Source organism: Lontra canadensis, unplaced genomic scaffold, assembly GCF_010015895.1.
Source record: "Lontra canadensis isolate GAN:19392208 unplaced genomic scaffold, GSC_riverotter_1.0 scaffold118, whole genome shotgun sequence".
Classification (NCBI taxonomy): Eukaryota; Metazoa; Chordata; class Mammalia; order Carnivora; family Mustelidae; genus Lontra; species Lontra canadensis.
The window spans coordinates 1292062-1313980 of NW_022631112.1; the positions used below are offsets into that span (position 1 = coordinate 1292062).

At 36.9% G+C, this 21919-nt stretch overlaps 1 protein-coding gene across 6 annotated transcripts in view; it reads left to right on the top strand.

Moving 5' to 3' along the window:
* The window catches only part of HIPK3 (homeodomain interacting protein kinase 3), a 94097-nt gene extending 73630 nt beyond the window's left edge, over positions 1 to 20467 (top strand). For 3 of the 6 annotated variants that reach the window (XM_032841022.1, XM_032841024.1, XM_032841025.1), the window contains exons 4-17: positions 1667 to 1786; positions 2438 to 2524; positions 3055 to 3239; positions 4440 to 4599; positions 4989 to 5112; positions 10157 to 10278; positions 10537 to 10664; positions 10755 to 10916; positions 11068 to 11130; positions 11421 to 11714; positions 12011 to 12151; positions 15008 to 15243; positions 15541 to 15668; positions 16538 to 20467. In XM_032841022.1, the coding sequence (XP_032696913.1) occupies positions 1667 to 1786; positions 2438 to 2524; positions 3055 to 3239; positions 4440 to 4599; positions 4989 to 5112; positions 10157 to 10278; positions 10537 to 10664; positions 10755 to 10916; positions 11068 to 11130; positions 11421 to 11714; positions 12011 to 12151; positions 15008 to 15243; positions 15541 to 15668; positions 16538 to 17014 (2427 nt within the window). In that variant the 3' untranslated portion in view covers positions 17015 to 20467. The remainder of the gene's footprint in view (positions 1 to 1666; positions 1787 to 2437; positions 2525 to 3054; positions 3240 to 4439; positions 4600 to 4988; positions 5113 to 10156; positions 10279 to 10536; positions 10665 to 10754; positions 10917 to 11067; positions 11131 to 11420; positions 11715 to 12010; positions 12152 to 15007; positions 15244 to 15540; positions 15669 to 16537) is intronic. The other 3 variants (XM_032841023.1, XM_032841026.1, XM_032841027.1) reach the window with 3 other exon arrangements.
* Positions 20468 to 21919: the final 1452 nt, after the last annotated feature.

Below are 21919 nucleotides of genomic sequence, written 5' to 3' on the forward strand. Positions count from 1 at the left end.
TGCTCTGTGTATGTTTGTTGAATGGTTGAACACCTTTCCTACCATCAGAGAGACTCTGATGGTAGCATTTAGGTACTGGACCCTTGTTACTTCTCACTTTCTGTTTTTGTAAAACAAGGAACTCAGCCACTTAGGAGATACGGAGTGAGGGAAGACACCACACTTTAATGAAATGAAACTGAATCGTAAGGTGGTGATTTTAGTTATCATTTCATGTAAAATTGGGGATGCAAATATGTATAAACATCTCTCTTGTCAGGAGACTTAACAGTCTAGTAGGGAATTATAAAAAAGAATTGTAATTTAGTGTTTAGTGCATTAAGATGGTTATGTTTTAGGTTTGATGGAAACACAGAGGAAAGGGATTACCTCTGTTTGAGATGGTTAGTCATAGCTTTATAGAGAAGTTCTTGATCTAGGTCTTGAAGAAGGAATGGTAAAGCTTGTCGCAGGATTTGGTGAAGTTGAGTGGGGAGGCGCACAGGGATGCTAAGGAGTTAGCAGTTTAGGAAGGAAAAACCAGCCCATGAAAAGCTTAGCGTGGTGCTAGATGGGGCTGCTCCTTTACAGGACCTTGTAAAGAGTGGGGAAGAGATAAAGCCAGAAGGCCTGTATGTGGGGATTGGAGGTTTGGATTTGATCCTGTAGGTGGTAAAGTGATTTTACAGTAGGGAGTAACAGATTTGCATTTTACCAGAATGGCCGTTAGCAGTGTGAATAATGGATTGGGGTAACTGGATGACATTAGGGAGGCAGATAAACTACTTTAGGAGGCTTGTGAAATTGTATAATGCAGAATTGAAGAAGACCTGAAAGAGGGTTGGAGAGAGGGGACAGTTATGAAAAAGACTAATGAGGTAAAATTGTTAGGGTTTGGGATGTTGGGAGAGAGAGATGAGGGAGAGGATATGTGTCTGGTATGAATTTCAGGTTTCTGGTTTGGGAGGTTGGTGTCGGTGTCTGTTGCTGGGAAATGCATGAGGATTAGCAGATTTCAAGGAAAATTCAGTTTAGGATATGTTCCCTTTGAGGTGCCTCAGGTCCAGTCAGGTGGAGAGTTTCAGTGAGCAGTTGGCTCACAGCTCCAGGGCTAGAGATAAATATTTAAGTATGGATTTAGGGATAAAACTATGGGCACTTGGGGCTTACAGAGGGAAAGAGGACAGATACAACTTCTTACCTTACTTGATGAAGCCCTCTGCCTGCTAGTTCAGTTTTACCTCTTGTCATTTTTCACTGAGTGAACCTCTGTGCTTCCAGGATCCGAGTATGTGGGTATTTTCTCCTGATTTTGCATATTTATTCATATTACAACCTTAGCATAAATCATAGTCAGGTCCCCTGCTCCCCTTCCAGGGCTAAAGAACTCTTAACTTGTTGTTTTAGACTCAACTTGAGCATCACCTCTTCTGGAGCTTTATGTGACTACAATTATTTTAGGTGCCCCTTCTCTGTCTTTCCATAAGCACATATTTATTATGGTACTTACAACCCTGTATTACAATTGTTTACTTGTATGCTCCCCACTAGAATTTCTTGAGGGCATAGACTACATCATTTAATTCTTGACCAAAGTCTAGCTTAGTGTCTGATAGAGAATAGGTGTTCAGTTAATATCTCTTACCTGTAAAGAATAAACTCTTAGGTTTTATAAACTCTTTTCCAGATCCGATATATTTCTCAGACTCAAGGTTTACCGGGAGAACAGTTGTTAAATGTGGGCACGAAATCCACAAGATTTTTTTGCAGAGAAACAGATATTTCTCATTCTGGTTGGAGATTAAAGGTAATTCATTTTAAAAAATTTTAGAAAAACATTTTTTCTAAGATGCCTCATGTGGATAATATCCCCCATGCCTATTTTTCTTTTATTGTATTTCTTCTTCTGAATTTTCATTTTTGACCCCTCCCCACTTTTTAATGGCGGGGGGGCTTCCCTGAATAATGTAGCTCATTCTCTAACCTGGCAACAAAATTATTTACTCATCTTAAATGGTTTTTAAAATTTTATGTGTGTAATTACTTTTGTGTTATGTGTTTCATCTTCTCTATCCAGTTTCCCATTATTAAGCTTTATAAGGACCAAATTTCACCATTTACTCCATAACCCAAGTACTTAATTTATTCCTAGCTCTTTGGGAGATTAGTAAAACCTCAGTGATTAACTTTCTAACCAGTTACACACACACACACACACACACACACACACATATATATATAATGTATATTTACCTATTTATTTATTTATTTTCACCTGAACCAAGCTCTTCTCATTTTTTGGGCTACTTTTAAAAAGTATGTTTTTGATAGTTGCTCTTTTGAAATTCCTTGCCTAAGACTATTCAGTGTATTACACTAAATGTGCTAGAACTAAAAAATAAAGAATTTTCAAATGATGGGTAATATATTATTTTTCCTCTTTGACATGTCCAATAAGACACTAGAAGAGCATGAGGCAGAGACAGGAATGAAGTCTAAAGAAGCCAGAAAGTACATATTCAACAGCCTGGATGATATAGTGCATGTGAGTACCACAGCCATGTTTGTTAGTCTTCTCTGCCTTCGGTGATGGACTTGAACGCCAAGGATGCCACCACACGTTAATCATCTGCTAAAGGACTGCAGAGTGCTTGCTGGATTTAAGGTTTTCAAACAAAATTGATTCTAATGTTTCAGCCTCTCGGGAACTAAATTGCATTTATCTTTATCAAATATTTAATTTACACCATCCTGTGCTTTAGTAAAAAGTATTTTTTCCAAGAGGCAAAATCCTAGCTGTACCAATTTCTCTTCCTTATATTTTGTTAGAAGTGGAAATTTGTTAAAAAAATTTTTCCCTTGCTTTGAATGCTGTTTGGTTCCTTTAAACATTTTGCAGATTTGTTAAAACTCAAGTACTCATTCTTGTTTTGAAATAATTGTAGTTCTCTGTTCTTTCCTGTGTTGTGGTATTTTTTTTTTTAAACTGTGAGTCTTTAACATATACTACCCTCTGTGGCTTGTCTATTTATTTATTTATTTAATGACTGATGACTTGAAATTTTGGTCTTATAGGTGAACACAGTGATGGATTTGGAAGGAAGTGATCTTTTGGCTGAGAAAGCTGATAGAAGAGAATTTGTTAGTCTGTTGAAGAAAATGTTGCTGATTGATGCAGATTTAAGAATTACTCCAGCTGAGACTTTGAACCATCCTTTTGTTAATATGAAACATCTTCTAGATTTCCCTCATAGCAACCAGTATGTTACTTTAAAATCTTTTAAAATGATCTGGAGAAATAATACTAAGTCTGTAGAAAATTAGTGTGTTAGAGGATGATTCAATATATTTATTAAATGAAAGTAAATGGAGTCAAGAGAGGTTAAGCTAACTTGGCTAAATTCACACGGACTGGTAAGTGGCAGCTAGTACTACAACATAAATATGAGTTGCATTCCAGTGTTCTTTTTCCAAAATACCATACTGAAATGACTGAACGTCTTTGTTTTTATGTGACATTCTTACCTTAATAACCAGGTATGTATGTATAATAAAAGGAAGTGTTAACAGTTTTCACCCCCTTATGCGTCCTGCAAACTCCTTCTTTATTTTCCCTTCACACCATTTGCTTTCTCTGCCCACACCTTCTCCTCTGTGTTGTGGAAGGAAGGGAGGGTTTTTAATGGAGATATATTCTCAAGTTGAGAAGGTCTTATCAAAGTTACCTTAGACAAATCTTTTTTTAAAAATTTTTAATTTTTTATTAACATATAATGTATTATTAGCCCCAGGGGTACAGGTCTGTGAATTGCCAGGTTTACACACTTCACAGCACTCATCATAGCACATACCGTCCCCAATGACCACAACCCAAACCTTAGACAAATTTTATGAATTCTTTGAACCCCATTCCTTTTAATATTTTATAAAGAATTTTTAATATATTATATAACTTAATATTATTTAATGACTGATATTAATATTTTTAGATGACTGAGTAAAGAAGATATAGGGACAAACTAGTATTCATCATTATGGATAACGCTTTTAAAATTGGTATTTTTATAAAGCCCAACTACTTTCCCCATCCCTGTCCCCACAGTTAAAAATACCTAATGATTCCATATATAAGACTTTGAAAATAACATGATAACCATATACTTTGTACCAGTAGTTTAGGAATGTAGAGCTCTAGAAATTTAGGAAAAATTATTTTGGGCAGGGGTCATAAAACTAGATTGTGCTAGTCAAAAATGTTTACTACTGCTTTGATGTCTTAGAAAATTCTGCAGATATAAAGTATACTTTCACTTGCTTTAAAATTCAATCCTGTGTAGGTTTTTCTGGTAGAAATTTCTGGTAGAAATTTTTTTCTTTTGGAAATTTTAAATTTTAAACTACTCTAAACATTTAAAATAATACTACAGTTACCTTTCTTTCCTTTTTTTTTTTTTTTGCAGTGTAAAGTCCTGTTTTCATATTATGGATATTTGTAAGTCCCACCCAAATTCATGTGACACAAATAATCACAATAAAACTTCACTTTTAAGACCAGTTGCTTCAGGCAGTACTGCTAATCTGACAGCAAATTTTACTAAAATTGGCACATTAAGAAATCAGGTAAGAACTTAGAGTTTTAATAATTTATACTCCTTTTTTAATGATTGCTTATTTTGCTTTTGAGGTATATGGAAGTCTTATGTCAGCTGTTAGAAGTCACATGCTGGTGAAGGTCTCACTGTAGTTATTCTGTGAAATCTCGAATATTTCAGGGAAACAATCAGAGCATGACTACTAAAGCTCATTTATTTTATTACCTTTCACCTGTCAGTATCTCCTACTTACCTTTCTATGCAGCAACTCTACAAATTGAGTAAAGCCAGTTTCTGGGTCCATTTTTATCAATAGAAGTATGATTTTAAGAAGTGTATTCGAATTGCATTTGTAAAGCATGCATGTAGCAGTTAGAAGACTGCTCAGGATAATGCTGCCTGTGTTCATCCTTTCAGGCATTAACCACGTCTGCTCATTCAGTGGTGCACCATGGAATTCCTCTACAGGCCGGAACTGCTCATTTTGGTTGTGGTGATGCCTTTCAGCAGACCCTGATTATCTGTCCCCCAGCTATTCAAGGTACTTTTTGATTTAAATTAGACTTTAAGCTTAACTTTTAAATAAACTTAGGCATCTAGTAATTAAATATGTTGCATATATTTATATAACAGTGTGCTACATTTGAATTTAATTTAAGCTGATCAGTAGCCTTTAGACCAGTGACACTGCTCTCTTGACTGGGGCTCCACTGTAATCATCACTAACAAAACGGGTCATATGATAATTATATTTCCTGTAGTGTCTAGCACAACGAAATACCTTAGTAGAAATTAACGAGTTTGGAGAGCTGTGGGGTTGTCTTTAGTTGTTATCACAGTTCCAGATGTTTAGGTAAGTACCTTTTATTTGTCTGTTCTTATGAGACATTAAAGTGACTGAGAACTTAGTTCTTTAAATTTTGATCAAAAAAAAATTTTTTTTTTAATTTTAAAATTTTAAAATTTAAATTCAGTTAATTAACGTGTAATGTATTATTTGTTTCATGGGTACAGGTCTGTGAATCATCAGTCTTAGATAATTCTTAGCACTCACCATAGCACATACCCTCCCCAGTGTCCATCACCCAGCCACCCTATCCTTCTCCCCACTCCCTGCAACCCTCAGTTTGTTTCCTGAGATTAAGAGTCTCTTATGGTTTGTTTCCCTCTCTTGTTTTGTCTTGTTTCATTTTTTTTCTGCTCTTCCCCTGTGATCCTCTGCCTTGTTTCTTAAATTCTGCATATCCGTGAGATCCCGTGATAACTGTCTTTCTCTGAGGACTTATTTCACTTAGCATTCTACCCTCTAGTTCCATCCATGTTGTTGCAAATGGCATGATTTCATTTTTTTTGATGGCTGGTCAAAGGAATTTTATCCCAAAATTTTAGAGTCTTGTTTTTTGCCCATACCTTAGGATTAAAAAGAGATTGATTTTTAACTCAATTAGATTATGTCCCTTACTTAGATAAAAAGGAAATTAAAACTTCAAGTGAGATGAGTGGCAGAATACCTTTGAAGAGCCATAAATTCTCAAACCACGGAACTTGTTAGTGGTTCTTAAAAGACAGTAGCAGCCAGTGTTATGGCTGGAATAACCAGATAAAACATGACTTATAGGTCCTTTCCTAGCATTTTGTCGTTGCTAGGCTTTAACCTCTAGTTCTGTCTTAAAGCAAGAGCTTAACTCCAGATGAGGCCCTAAGTGACTCTTGGAAGTGCAGTGGGAGTACTGCATAGTGTCAGGGAAAGCGGTCGGTGCTCAATCAGGATGCCTGAGATATCATCCTGTTCTCTGCCATTTGCGGTGTCATTCTAGATGAATCTGTTAACCTGTTTTCTGCCCTAGTCAAAGGAGATGGGCTGAATAGATAGTATCTTGGTGAGTTCTAACTCTAGTATTTCTGTATTGTGTGGGTTATTTGAAATTTTTATTTGATTTAAGGATTTGAGCAATGTTTCTAAAGTTCTAATATGTCCTACAGTGCCCTAAGCACTGAGGTATGTTTGTTGACTTGATTGGCTGGAAATAAGAGATGTGAAAACATGGCCACTCTGCAGCCGTTTTTGTTATGCTTTATTTTCATCTTTTATATATATTGGATTTTCGTATAAGGTTTCGAGAGAAAGATTTGTAGCACTAAAGATAAAAAACAACAGCTTAGATGGTTGATTTTTAAGATGAAATTGTGGGCGAGGGTGGTCTGTAAGTATCTGTGATAGTAACCCATGGCTGGGGGTAATAAAAACACCCACATCATCATGATGTCAGCACTCTTAAAGATGCTGTTGTGTTTATTTCTTTGTTTTTCCTTAGTTGTTAATTATAAAAATTTCAAACCTATAGAAAAGTTCAAAAAGAATAACATAATGCCTTCTGCCCTAGATTCAACAAGTGTTAACATTTTGACATATCTGCTCTGTCTTCCTGTCTAGACATATGTATATTGTTTGATAGTGGTAGACATTTTACTTCTAAATACTTGAGCATGCAAGACTGATGCATGCTTCTTTGTTTTTTAATCAGTTATCATGTAAGTTGACAGATGCATTTTCACTTAGATGACAGATGCATTTCACTTAGTTTTTACTCTGTACTAATAAATAGATTAAGTTCTTTTTTGTTGAAGTAGGCTCCGTGCTCAGTGTGGAGCCCAGTGGAGCTTGAACTTCTCTTGAGATCAAGAGCTGAGCTGAGACCAAGATTTGGATACTTAACCAGCTGAGCCACCCAGGCACCCCAGATTCTTTTCTAATAATTTTCCCCTGTTTACCAAAGTCAACTTGAGGGTCACTCACTTGCAGTGTGGAGTAGCTCATCAAGATTTAGAATAGCAGCTCTTTTTTTCAGAGCCTACCTTCTGTTTGTAGCAAAAATTTAAAAGGCTTGTGAGACACATTTCTAAACATAGTCAAGCATCATTCTTCAAACATTCAGTGAGGCATCGGAGGAATCTTTTCTCTTTGAATGTGCCTTATAGTTGATAAAAGATTAGTAACCTTTCTATACATTATACATATGCCAACAGCTATATGATTGGTTCATAATGAGGGTAGCAAGGAAAAGGAGATACCAGAAGACTCATTAACTTTTTAAATGCCAAGAACAATATTTGGGAACTAGAATTAGCAGTTAAGACAAAGCAAAATGCTTGTTAGCTTGTGTAACAGGTACATTGTAGCAGGACAGGTTTTGTAAATATGTTGGCTCATCATTTCTTGTCTTAGTATAGTGTGTAGCTTTCCCTCTAATCTGCTTTAGGATCCCTGTAGAAAATCCCAATATTGGTCTTCTTACTGCTTTCACTCATAATGTGCTCCCAGTCCATTTTGAAGAAACATTTTATTTTTTTATTTTTAAGGATTTTATTTATTTATTTGACAGAGAGGTAGAGAGCACAAGTAGGCAGAGCAGCAAACAGAGGGAGAGGGAGAAGCAGGCTTTCTGCTGAGTGGAGAGCCTGATGCAGGGCTGGATCCCAGGACCCTGGGATCATGATCCTAGGATCATGACCTGAGCTGAAGGATGAGCCACCCAGGTGCCCCTGAAGAAACATTTTAAATAGTTATTGGGCAGCTGTTGGGGAGCAGTTATGGCACCATTATAGTTTGTATTTTAAGTAAATTTTATGTATGTCCCACTTTCCATTTTTTACTTTGGGGTACAGTGTATAGGTTCATCATGCCTTTCATATATTCCCCCTGCTATACATATAACATGTAGATATAGCTATATTGGTACCTTTTTTAGGTTAAGAAAGACTCAGGCAAGCTCTTATTTAACAAATTTGAGTGTATATTAAACAAGTATTTAACATTATTTTAGCAGCCTGAAGAGCTAGTTATTCATCCCCTCTGGTTGAAAGCTGCTGTTTTAGAATCAAATACATTTCAACAAAATTCTCCTGTTGTACTAGAACAATCTTTAAGCTTTTGTGCCTGCTGTGCAGGTATTAAAGCAGATCTAATCAAACAAAGATGAAGTTTCAGCTAACCTAATAACTATATAGAAAATTGGGATCTTAACCACATTGAAGTTAATAAAAATAAGTTAGACCTCATGAGGAGAGAAGATAATAGGAGAATTCTTCTCATTCTAAGGCATCAATTATGAGGATAATTTAAGGGCAGCTTGATATTTGTTGGGATTTGAGAATTCGCTCTGTCCTTTCATCCTTGATCAAGTGAATTCTGCTTTTTTCTCTGATGAGATTATCTATTGCTGCTATATATCTACACTGCCTGGGTATGCTTATATTCCATTTCTTGGAGAATTTGCTGATCAAGACATGCTTTTTGGAAGAGTGAGAAGGTCAGTTTAAAAAAATAATCTGTAGGTCTTTGTTAAACTTAATTCTAGCTTTTTAGGTGGAGAGTGGAGCTCAGTGGGTAGAACACCCTGGTGGTAGGAGAAGAGCCTCTATGAAGAAAAATAAACACAACCAAATTCACATTCTCTTTAGGATTAACACTTATAATGTATTTGTGCAATAAAACTATAGGGTTATTTTTCAGTAGTAAAATAAAACAGTTGTAGTATTTTTCTCTTACGACTGATCAGAAATACGTAAGATCACATTTATGCAAAAACTACTGATACTGAAATAAGCTGCCAGCCTATGTTGAAAGTCACTGCTCAGGAGACTGAAACTGTGAAATAGTGAATTTATTCTCATAACTGAGCTTTCTGAGCTTGGAGAATGTCCCTAAAATCTTGAGTCAAAGTTCTCATTTGAGGTGATACTATTTCACTGTCTCAAAGTTTAATATAAGACAGTATTTGCAAGGTACTTTTGCAATATATGACATAGAAGTATTAATAGGATTAACATGACTGGCAGTCCTGCTTTTTAATTTTCCTAGTGGGTGAGCAAAGTGGAACATGTTTGTCTTGGAGTTCCAGTAGCTTTCTGCTAGGAATACTAGTAGAGTAAGCCACATTGGTCAAAACTCAGCTGTATTATCATATTAGGCATGAAAGATTATTTTTGCTTTTTCTTTGGAGGTTGAAATGACTGTGTCACCCCTGAATTTTCTTGACTCAGGTAAACCATCATGGCCATTGAAATGTGAAGTTATGATACGTTTCCCCCCCCCCTTTGATGCCAAAAGTGTAAGATCCTGTCAGAGTTCTTAAAGAACAGAATACGAAGCATAGCTGAGTTTGTATGAGAAGATGTACATTACCTGCTAGAAGATCAGGATGTTGGGCTAGACTCACCTTTCCATGTCCTTTATCATAGTGGCAAAACTATTTAAAAAGGAATTAAAGCTAGAATAGCAAACTTTAAAAGGAATGGGAGGTTTCAAGAAAAATAAATGATTGGACTTGGTGGTGTGCATTTTAAAGCAGTAGAAGGAGAAGCTTTATATCAATTTTTGGAATGATATACCATTAGGTAGGTAGAAGGAACCTCACTTTCCTAATAGATTGCTTTGTTAATGCTATGAACATTTTATGTCAGAGATGGTTTTAAAATCCTAATCAGAATTTTAGAAATTCGTTGAATTTAAAAGAGTTTTGTAAGTGAACTCAGAGAAATAGTTTTTGATTTAAGAACTGTGTTTTCTTTTTCCTTTGTCATAGGTATTCCTGCAACACACGGTAAACCTACTAGTTATTCACTAAGAGTAGATAGCACAGTTCCCCTTGTAACTCAGGCCCCAGCTGTACAGCCACTACAGATCCGACCCGGAGTTCTCTCTCAGGTTGGTAATAATTTATTATTTTTGCACATGTACTGTCGTCCTTATTCTCAAGTAAGGCACTGATCTACTTGTAATATACCAGCCTGTGCTGCTGAGAAACAGTGAAAGTGATCTGGATGGGAATTCCATCTTCTGTAGTTATTGGCTTTGACTTTTACATAATTATTAATGATTGTTACTGTAATGTATTTTTGATTTTAAGATGGAGTAATGATGAATTACTTGTAACTCACAGGCTTTTCTTTGCTTCTGGTTTAGCAGACCTGGTCTGGCCGAACGCAGCAGATGCTCGTACCTGCCTGGCAGCAGGTCACACCCATGGCTCCTGCGACTACTGCGTTAACCTCTGAGGGGGTGGCTGGTTCCCAAAGGCTCGGAGATTGGGGGTAAGTTAAAAACGAAAATACTTGTTTGTGAATTTTGCAAAATACATCTTGCTCTAGAAGGGATTCAATTTTTCTAAACTTTCTCCCTAGGAAAATGATTTCACACAGTAATCATTATAGCTCAGTGATGCCACAACCTCTTCTAACCAATCAGATAACTCTATCGGCCCCGCAGCCAATTAGTGTGGGTATCGCGCATGTTGTGTGGCCTCAGCCTGCCACTGCGAAGAAAAACAAGCTGTGCCACAACAGGTCAGTGTCCGTAGTTTAACTTTCCTCTGCATTTTGAAAAGTAGTCTTGAAATTTTGCATGTACACTAAAGGGTCACTCTGTTTTATTCAAAATGACCTCTTTGATAGCTCTGTTACAAACACTAAGCCAGCTCCCTTCTCAATTTCTCAGAGGTATTTTGGTAAAACTAATGGAATGGGAGCCAGGAAGAGAGGAAATAAATGCTTTCAGTTGGTAAGATTGTCTTTATTGCCCTTTTGATTTATTACCTACATATTATTTTAGACAATTTTAGACACTCAGATACCACATTTACCAAGAAATCACGATTTTAATGTATGTAACTGCAATCTACAATGATAGTTCTAGAGATAATATATTTATAAAACGATCTATATGTTAGTATGTTATATACATGATCTTGAACACATGAAGCTTCACATTGTTCATTTTAACAAGATGTCTTAGAAAAATGTCATGTATATTTTGATTATAGGAATGACACATTATTCCTTTGATTGCAGGAGTAATTCGTTGCAGAATACGAATGTCCCACATACATTTATTTCTCCAAAGATAGTAAATGGGAAGGATGTCGAGGAAGTACGTTGTATAGAAACACAGGACAATCGTAACTCAGAAGCAGAGGCGAGAGACTGTTGTGAAACATCTGTCCGGCAGGACTCTGATTCATCGGTTTCCGACAAACAGCGGCAAACCATCATCATTGCTGACTCCCCAAGCCCAGCAGTGAGTGTGATCACTATTAGCAGTGACACTGATGAGGAGGAGCCATCCCAGAGACACTCACTCAGAGAGTAAGTGCCCAGAGCAGTTCCTAGTGTTGATGCCACATCCCTTACATAGTGATGGCGCCCTCTGGTGTGCTGAAAAACACCTTTCTGGGACTTAACTCTGGTCTGTCAATGTCCTTTGGAGTAAACATCCTGAATAGTAATTAATATGATTATTATAGTATTTCTCCTCTATTAGTAAACTGTAGGTTTTTGTCCACGTAGAGCACGCTGAACTGCTTCATATCCTTAATTAGATAATGGAAATATGGGCGGCTTCTCATTTTTGACCTATGGTTTTCCCATCCCTCTTTTGCTAGATGTAAAGATAGTCTGGATTGTGAAGCTTGCCAGAGCACTTTGAATATCGATCGGATGTGTTCATTAAGTAGTCCTGACAGTACTCTGAGCACCAGCTCCTCAGGGCAGTCCAGCCCATCCCCTTGCAAGAGACCGAACAGGTAAGGGAATCTGTGGTGGCATACCGTGAATACTGGGTCTCCTGAAAATCCTGTAATTTCTTTTGTTGTTTATGTAAATAAGTGCCTGTCAGTTTACCACAGTGGCTTCTCTCGTGAATATAATTTTTTAACCAGATCACTTTTTAGAAACTTGAGTTTTTTGTTTGGTTGTAGTTTTTTTGTTTGTTTGTTTTTTAGATTTTATTTGTTTATGTGATATATATGATAGAGAGACAGCACAGCAGGGAGAGTGGCAGACAGAGGAAGTGGGAGAACCAAGCTCCCCACTGAGCAGAGAGCCTGATGCAGAGCTTGATCCCAGGACCCTGGGATCATGACCTGAGCCCAAGGCAGATGTGTATGACTGAGCCACCTAGGCACCCCTAGAAACTTGGGTCTTAAGTAATGCTTTTCTTTTACTGTTGTAGAACACATCTAAATGAAAAATTGAGCTTCTAATAAATGAGTTTTAAAGAATCACTTGTTTTTGAAAGGGTAGAAAAAGCCATGTTCTCAAGTTCTCCATGGACTACAATTATTACTTTAATTTGGAATAAGAATATACAGCAAAATAAATATTTTAGGAAAATAAAAGGAATTTTTGCATAATAAAGTAATAACCCACTGTCAGTAAGGTATCCAATATGATTTTTTTCTCTCATTGGTGATTGATTTGCATGGTTTTACTTTCCTTTCCTACTCTTTTTTTGGCCAGGGACATGCATTGCCACTAAAGTAGTGAGCTCTTCCTCATCAGCGTGCTATCCCAGCACATGAGGAGATAAACCATAAAGAGCTCAGTAAAATACATTTGATTTCAACTTTTAGAAATTCTTTTTTTAGTGGAAACAAAATTTGAAAAATTCTTAAGTCTTAATTTTATACATTTGTTATCTCTTTTTTTCTTAGTTGGGAAATACGGTATTGAATATTTGGAAGATGTAAAGACGTTTTAGCACATCTTTTTGTGAACTGCTTATAATACGCTTTGGCAGTTGACATACATATACATTTCTGTAAATATGTATATCTATATAAAAATATATTATGTAAACGTACAAATAAGTATAACTAAAAGTATATATATAGGGGCGCCTGGGTGGTTCAGTGGGTTAAGCCTCTGCCTTTGGCTCAGGTCATGGGTCTCAGGGTCCTGGGATCGAACCCCGCATTGGGCTCTCTGCTCAGCAGGGAGCCTGTTTGCTCCTCTTTCTCTGCCTGCCTCTCTGCCTACTTGTGATCTCTGTCTGTCAAATAAATAAATAAAAATCTTTAAAAAAATATTTTACAAAGTACATATATAAAAAGAGATGCTTCAAATTGTTAAGTATGAAATGAATGATTAAAATAGACCATCACTAAGTCAGTCAGAGAAAAACAATTATATGATCTCACTGATATGAGGAATTTGAAAAACAAGACAGAGGATCATAGGGGAAGAGAGAGAAAAAAATGAAACAAGATTTTTTTTTTTTAAAGATTTTATTTATTTATTTGAGAGAGAGAGAGAGAAAGCATGAGCGAGGAGAAGGTCAGAGGGAGAAGCAGACTCCCTGCGGAGCTGGGAGCATAATGCAGGACTCAGTCCTAGGACTCCAGGATCATGACCTGAGCCGAAGGCAGTCGTCCAACCAACCCAAAAATGAAAACAAGATTAAACCAGAGAGGGAGACAAACCATAAGAGACTCTTAATCTCAGAAAACAAACTGAGGATTCCTGGAGTGGAAGGGAGTGGGAGGGATGGGGTGGCTGGGTGATGGACATTGGGGAGGGTATGTGCTGTGGTAAATGCTGAGAATTATGTAAGACTGATGAATCAATGGACCTGTACCCCTGAAATAAATAATACAGTATATGTTAATTAAAAAAAAAAAGAGACCATCACTGCTGTCTCCAAGAGGGGAGAGATTTTCATGGCCTGAGGGGGACAGGAAAAGAAGGGAAATAGGGAACTCTGGCTAGGCCTTTAGAGAGATGGGGAAGACCTTTCAGATCACAGTTTAGTTAAAAGAACCCCAATTACCACTAAAGATAATGAATCCTAACATTGGAATTTAATTTCATGTCACATGAAATTGACAATAGGTCACACGATTATGTTTTTATATTTCGTTTAATTATCCAGAATAGTGGATCTTTTGTAGTGTCTTTTTTTTTTTTTTTTTTAAGATTTTACTTACTTATTTGACAGAGAGAGAGACAGAGAGGCAACATAAGCAGGGGGAGTGACAGGGGGAGAAGCAGGCTTCCCGCTGAGAAGGGATCCCAACATGGGGCTTGATCACAGTATCCTGGGATCTTGACCTGAGCCAAAGGCAGTCGCCAGATGACCGAGCCACCCAGGAACCCCTCTTTTGTAGTGTCTTGATGAGATTTTCTGTAGTTTATAATGTGGAATTTTTTTTTAAAGATTTTATTTATTTATTTGACAGAGATCACAAGTAGGTAGAGAGGCAGGCAGAGAGAGAGGGGGAAGCAGGCTCCCCACCGAGCAGAGAGCCCGATGCGGACCTTGATCCCAGGACCCTGAGATCATGACCTGAGCCGAAGGCAGAGGCTTAACCCACTGAGTCACCCAGGCACCCTATAAAGTGGAATTTTATAAACCACTACTAAGAATGAAGTGGGAAGGGAAAGGAGAGAAAATAAAGTCCCAAAATGATGTACCTAAACAGGATAGGATTAGGGTTAACTGTCTGAAAGTCTAGAAAGTCTATGAAAAAAAGGTTATTGGACAAGGAATAACTGAATAAAATTCAGAACGAAATTCTCATTAATTTACTAGAGCCTGGATAGTACTTAACTTTAGATGTAATGTTGGAAGACATATTACTCATAAAAATACTTTCTTGTAGCATGTCAGATGAAGAACAGGAAAGTGGTTGTGATACTGTGGATGGCTCTCCAACGTCAGACTCTTCGGGACATGACAGTCCCTTTGCAGAGAGCAGCTTTGTGGAAGACACTCATCAGAACACGGAGCTCGTGACCTCGGCCAACACGGAGACCAAGCCAGCTGTTTGTACTGTTGTGGTGCCACCAATGGGACTAGAGAATGGATTAAATGCCGATGACCATATGGCAAACACGGGTAAACCGAGTCTGCCCTATTTCCCTTATTAGCCCTTCAAAAAGTCTTCATTTGGGAACCTTAGAGAGTAACATTGCCAGAAGTCATCTCTCAATTTCCAACTCGATCCTGCCAACTCTGTCACAGAAAGGAAATCTTTCCTAATAGCATTTGGTGCTGTGAACCATGAGATGTTTTTTCTCTTTATGTAATTTTAAAGTTTGTCAAATCAGTACTGAGTAAAATATCTAAAGACCTTTCTGATCTTTACATGAGAAGGGAAAAGCATCAACTGTCTACTGTTTTGTTCATTGCCAGATTCTATATGCCAGCCATTAATAAAAGGCCGATCCGCTCCTGGGAGATTAAACCAGCCTTCCACGGTGGGTAATCGTCAGCAGAAACTGACATCAGCATTCCAGCAGCAGCATTTGAATTTCAGTCAGGTATGTTCCGTGAAGTCACAAGAGTCTTTGGGATTCAAAATTAGTGGTGTTTCATTTGGAAGCAGTGTTTCATTTTGGAGGAAAAAAGATTCTGATACTGTACGCAGTCTTGAGAAGTATATCCCTTTTCATCATCTCACGTACTAAGGAGAATTCAGTCTCATGCAGATTACCCATAGAACCTGAATTCTTCAGAAAGATTAGGCTTTTAGATTCTCTCAAATAATTTTTTAGTATGTCTGTTGTCTTAGTGTCTTCCACTCAGAATGCACACTAGTGGATTGATGGCTGCATTTGTTGTGTCAGTCATGGTAATAGTCACACCTTACTGAGTCCTTTCCATCTGGTCAGTATTATACCCGGCAGTTGTGATTCACTTTGGGAAAGAAAAGAGAATAGATGTTGGAGTCAGACCTGTGTTCAGGTCCTGGCTTTGCCAAGTACTATGTGCATTACCTTGGCCAGATCTCTTCAACAAATCTGGACCACAGTTAGTGGGAATAATTGCTATGTTGTAGGGTTGTTTTGAAATTAAATAACGTCACCTAGGTATGTTGTTAAGCTTTCCATAAAATAAGTGCTCCACAAATGGTAGTGATTGGTAGTGATGGGGGATGCTGATACCAGTAGCATTGGTAGTGGCAATGTTATATTACCATAGTACATAGTAATATTAACATGTTTAATATTAATGTGTACAAAACTGATATTTTACTCTTCTCTGTGTTAAGTAGAAGTGGAGATCTGAGAGAATACCTATGGTTGATCAGTCACAGAGTGTATCATAATTTCCCTTTTTCCCTTCTTTTTAACTTACAAAATATGTATTCAGTCTTTTTTTTTTTTTTTTTGTCTGTGTTTTTGGATAGGTTCAGCACTTTGGATCTGGGCATCAAGAGTGGAATGGAAACTTCGGACATCGAAGACAGCAAGCTTATATACCTAATAGTGTGACCAGTAATCCATTCACTCTTTCTCATGGAAGTCCCAATCACACAGCTGTGCATGCCCATCTGGCTGGAAATGCACACCTTGGAGGACAGCCTACTCTACTTCCATACCCATCATCAGCTGCCCTCAGTAGTGCTGCACCAGTGGCCCACCTCTTAGCCTCTCCATGTACCTCAAGACCTATGTTACAGCATCCAACTTACAATATCTCTCATCCCAGTGGCATAGTTCACCAAGTCCCAGTGGGCATAAATCCCCGTCTGTTACCATCCCCAACCATTCATCAGACTCCGTACAAACCAATCTTCCCACCACATTCTTACATTGCAGCATCACCTGCATATACTGGATTTCCATTGAGTCCAACAAAACTCAGCCAGTATCCATATATGTGAAAACTCAAAAAGAGTATATTGAGGAAGCTCAATGATACAAACATTTGATTAAAAATAAAAACATGGTATTTAATAAATATTAGCCATGGCACAAGAAAATTATTTTTGAATCATGTAGACTTGGGTGCAATTTAAACAACTTTGAGCTTTAAAAAAAAACTCACTTTTAATGTGTTTTGCACATTTGGTATAACTTGTCTTTGGTCATGTATCTTCTTATGTAGTAACTCTAGACAGGTGACTTATGGGAGCAAAAGTCCAGTTTTGCTCCTGCTATTTTTTATAAAATTGCCTTCTAACTAGTGCAAGACACATCCACATTTGGGAAGCCATTCTGTGTACAGACTTAGAGCAACAGATGCACATATGTCAGAATTACAGCATACAAGTGAATTGTATTATCTGTGTCTTAGTGTATAAATGTTGGGTCACTTACCTAAGAAATTGAGCTATTGTTCTTTACATTTGCATGTGTCTTTGCATGGGCAAAACGTTGCCTAGACTTTGCTCTTAAATGTTGTTCTAATAATCTCAGCTGCATTGTAAACCGTTCCCACACATAGTGCCTTAAATATTTGAGGTTGTTAATGTTATTACCTATATATAAATGTTGAGGACTGCAGCACTTAAAATTCAGATCTACTCTTTAGTTTTCTTTTGATAGAGTAATGTTCATTTTTGGTTTTGTGTGGTATGATTTCAGGTTGTTAGCTGTTTTTTCCTTACTAAGAGGGCAGCATGTTTGCTATAGCTGAATTCTGCTGTCTGATTTTTCAGAATGATCTAGCTTCAAGAAAAGCAAGCAGTTAGTAGTGCTTAAGAAAAATTGATTCAGTATCTAATGGATAGTTGATATCTGTCACAACACAGCATTTTATATACTGTTAAGTGAAACTGCAATACAATCTAAGTTTATTTTGGGCGTGTTTGCTATATAATTGGATTTAATAAAATGTTTAGAGGTGCAGTAGGCATGACTTTGAGTAGATAATGAAAGAAAATGCAAAATGCTCATTGATTCATGATGTGGTTTCATCTTAGCTTGGGCAAACCATGCAGTATTTAATAAATAGTAGCAGAATATTTACTATTGAAGCTTGAAAAGATGTGAGTTCTTTGTGTGCAATTTTTCATTTATGCATGTGAGAGGATTTTTTTTTTTTAAGTATTTTTTACATTGTAGTACTTGTTTTGCTTGTTGGTGGTGTTTGCTTATTTAATACATTCCGTCAGGGACAGAAATTACATGCTTTTTCTTTCCTAGGAAGTGTGTCTTGGGTTTTTCCCTTCTTCTTTTCTTTTTTTTCTTTTTTGGTGGTGGTGGTTATGTTTAAATGAAGTTGCTTTTACAGCACCAAAGACTTAATCATCCATTTCTATATAAAAGGTAGCTACTTTTTTGCATAGACCTCAAGTATATTGTAGTGTAGAGGTGGAATTTAAGGAAAGGTATTAAACAGGCTGTGTTTTAGCTTATGGGCAAGTAATAAATTGTATCATTTATCTTGAATGTATCATAGATAAGCTGCTATATAACGATTGCCACTTCAGATAGCTGTGAAATTAGGTGATTAACTAGTTGTTGTTTAGCCTTCTAATTTCTGTATAAGTCTAATTACATGAAATAGAAGTTGGGGTTTTGATTTTTTACTTTGCTTTTCTGTTTGGAGTGTCATTGTAACTACTGTATTGTAAATGATGGAAAATAATTGCATATGTTATTTTGGGGTGTGTTATTTGCATCAGTATTTTATCTCTATTAATGTTTGTGCTCATCACTGCATATAAAAAACTTGGATGTATCAATGTAACTTAATTTTTTATTTTCATACTGGCATTGTAGACACTTGAGAAAGCTGTATCTTGCAGGCTTGACTTAACTTTTTTTCCTTTAAAATCTGGAATATAATCTTACAGCATTTACTGGAATAAACAGTACAAAGCATTTGAGTGTAAAACTCCTCAAATGTTTTGGATTTACAGCATTTCTTTGATAAATGAATTGCATACCACTAGTACAGTCTAATACAGCGTTGACAATAAGCTAATAGTGGATAAACTTTTCTTTACTCCATTAACACAAGCAGTGTTTTATTTAATAATCATCAATGAAATAAATGTGCCTGACATTGATTTTAAAAATTACAGTATTAGATCATAAAATTAAAACCAGCAGTACATTTTTAGTCACACTGAAAATGAAGGACTTAATTTTCCCCACAAGTTTCAGTGTTTTTAGTAATCAATTCTATGCATTTTATATAAATAAAAAAATATATATATACATATATATTACACAGAAAAAGGAGTAGCCTAAGTTTAATTTAAAAGATTATTTACAGATGGCAAATTTATGGAGTCACTATTTAAGTAAACTTGCTGCCCTCCACAGCTTATTAATTTTATTTATATGGTCCGGCAGATCACTGGTATCTGCTCGCTTCTTGGAACAGAATCAATGCTGGCCGCGGATGTTTCAGAAACACCAAGTGCAAAGGATCAATTTCTGTTTGTACAACAGGTACAAAACTTGCGCAGTTTTACTTTCACCCAGGGCCGTATTTACTACCCTGAAATGTCGTATTTTTTGTATATCACTTCCAAGACTCAGATGGTCTCATTAAATGGACAGTAAATGTTTTCGTAATAGTGAAGTTTGAGAGAGTCGTACCCTGGTTGAGTACACTGCTCTTAACCGATTCTAATCATGGGCTTTTTAATGTTTTAAAAATTAAAAATGTCAAAATCCTGCTAACTTCTAAATTCAACATACCGACAAGAGAATTTGGTTTTGTGTGGTTAACTCTATAAAACCATTTTACTGGTTTTCTTTGGTTTTACCGCTTTCTTAAATAAAACACTGCATGACTTCCAAGTTGCATATTTGCATAATATTTTAATTTGCAATTTTTTTTTTTAACCAAATACCCTGATATTTACTTTTCTTTTCCTTCAGGGTGTTTAAATATGTTACTGTAGTAGCAAAGCCTTTTCACTTTTTCAAATCTCTACTACTAATTTTAATCTTGGTTTGTGTTATGTAAAAGTTAAATCATACACTGCAAGGTGTAGGAAGATTTGTTTTAATGAACCCAATGATACAGATTTGATTACTAAGTTTGAACTGTTAACTGTTTAACAATTTTAGACTTGTGGCTTTCTTTCTTTGGTTTGTTTTTGCTTTTACTTCCATGCTACACTAGTTTGCCATGTAGCAATTGCACTGTGCAATATTACAATAAGGACTGGGAAAATTTTTATGGATGTAATGTCTATTACGGTTTGCGCTAGTATTTCTCTCTAGTTCTCAGTGATTTAAATGTGACCAAGCCTTCTGTACTTTGTCACAAAAAGCGGGTTTTCCAGGTGACTATTTTGGTGAGTGTCAAAATAAGAATTTATGGTGTATTACTGTCGATTCACTTTGAATTAAAATATATATATTGCAGCAAACAGCTTGTTGCCTTTTTTTCCACCCAGGACTGCTTACAGGGGAGGGAAGAAAAGAGGCAGTGACACTTAGTACCTAACTTACATCAGTCATCTCATTTAATTCTCAGAACCACTTGTGAGATAGGTATTATTTTCACCATTATGTAAATAAATGAAGAAATAGTTTCAAAATATTTAGGTAAGTTGTCCAGAGTCCCAAGGCTGAGTGGTGAATCACATCTCTGAACAGGGCTGCCTAATCATAACTAATCTACTTTCCACCGGTTCTTTTTGTTTTTGTTTTAAAGATTATTTATTTGAGGGACAGTATGTGCAGGAGCAGGGGGAGGGACAGAGGGAGAGAGAATGTCCAGCAGACTCCCTGTTGAGCGTGGAGCCTGATGTGGAGCTTGATCTCATGACCAGGAGATTGTGACCTGAATCTTAACTGATGGCCCCCCGGGTACCCCTCCACTAGTTCTTTTTAAACTGAGACCTGAGGCAATGCGCCAGAGGTCCTGCACCTACAAGATAACCACGGCCTATTTCCTCTGAATATTGTTTCCTTGAATATTCTTTGAGGTAAATACTTCTGTTTAATATGGTTGAATGAAGAGTAGGGAATTCACACATATTTTTAAGAGGTAAAACATGAGACTTACAGGGATGCCTGGGTGGTGCAGTCAGTTAAGTGTCCAACTCTTGATTTTAGCTCAGGTCATGATCTCAGGGTCATGAGGTCGAGCCCTGTGTTGGGCTCTGTGCTGGGCATGGAACCTGCTTAAGTTTCTCTCTCTCTCTCTCCTGCCCCTACCCTCCCTTGCTCACTCATGCTCCGTCTCTCTCTAGAAAAACAAGCACAAGAGTTCAAAAGAATGTTGTTGTAGTAGGCCAATTTAACTTACATCCTCAAGTAAAATCTCATACTTCAAGGATTGGACTTACTAAGAATTTTTTAGTTTTTTTTTAAAGATTTTATTTGTTATTTCTGTAGAGCAGGGAGCCTGATTCAGGGCTGTATCCCAGGACCCTGGGATCATGCTCTGAGCCAAAGGCAGACGCTTAACCAACTAAGCCACCCAGATGCCCCAAGGATTGCACTTTAGAGGAACATCAGTAGGAGAGTTTTTGGGGGGAACATTCTACCAGAACAGTGAGAATACATAATCTCTTGGCAAACTTTTAATTGAAGTATAACAGGCACTTTTGTGTCTGGATTCTCTTGTTTGACATCTTTTCTGTAAGATACATCCATACTGTGTTTAGCAGTGACTCATTTATTCCCATTGCTGTATAGTGTTCTTTTGTGTGCTTATATAATAATTTGTTGGATGGTGTTTTTGATCATAGTTTTTGGAGATCATGGGTATGTATTTCCTTAGGGTATATATGCAGCGATGGAGCTGGGTCATAGGCTGTACGTACATTCCACATTCTTAGATTCTAAAATAATATTCCAAAGTGGTTAAATTC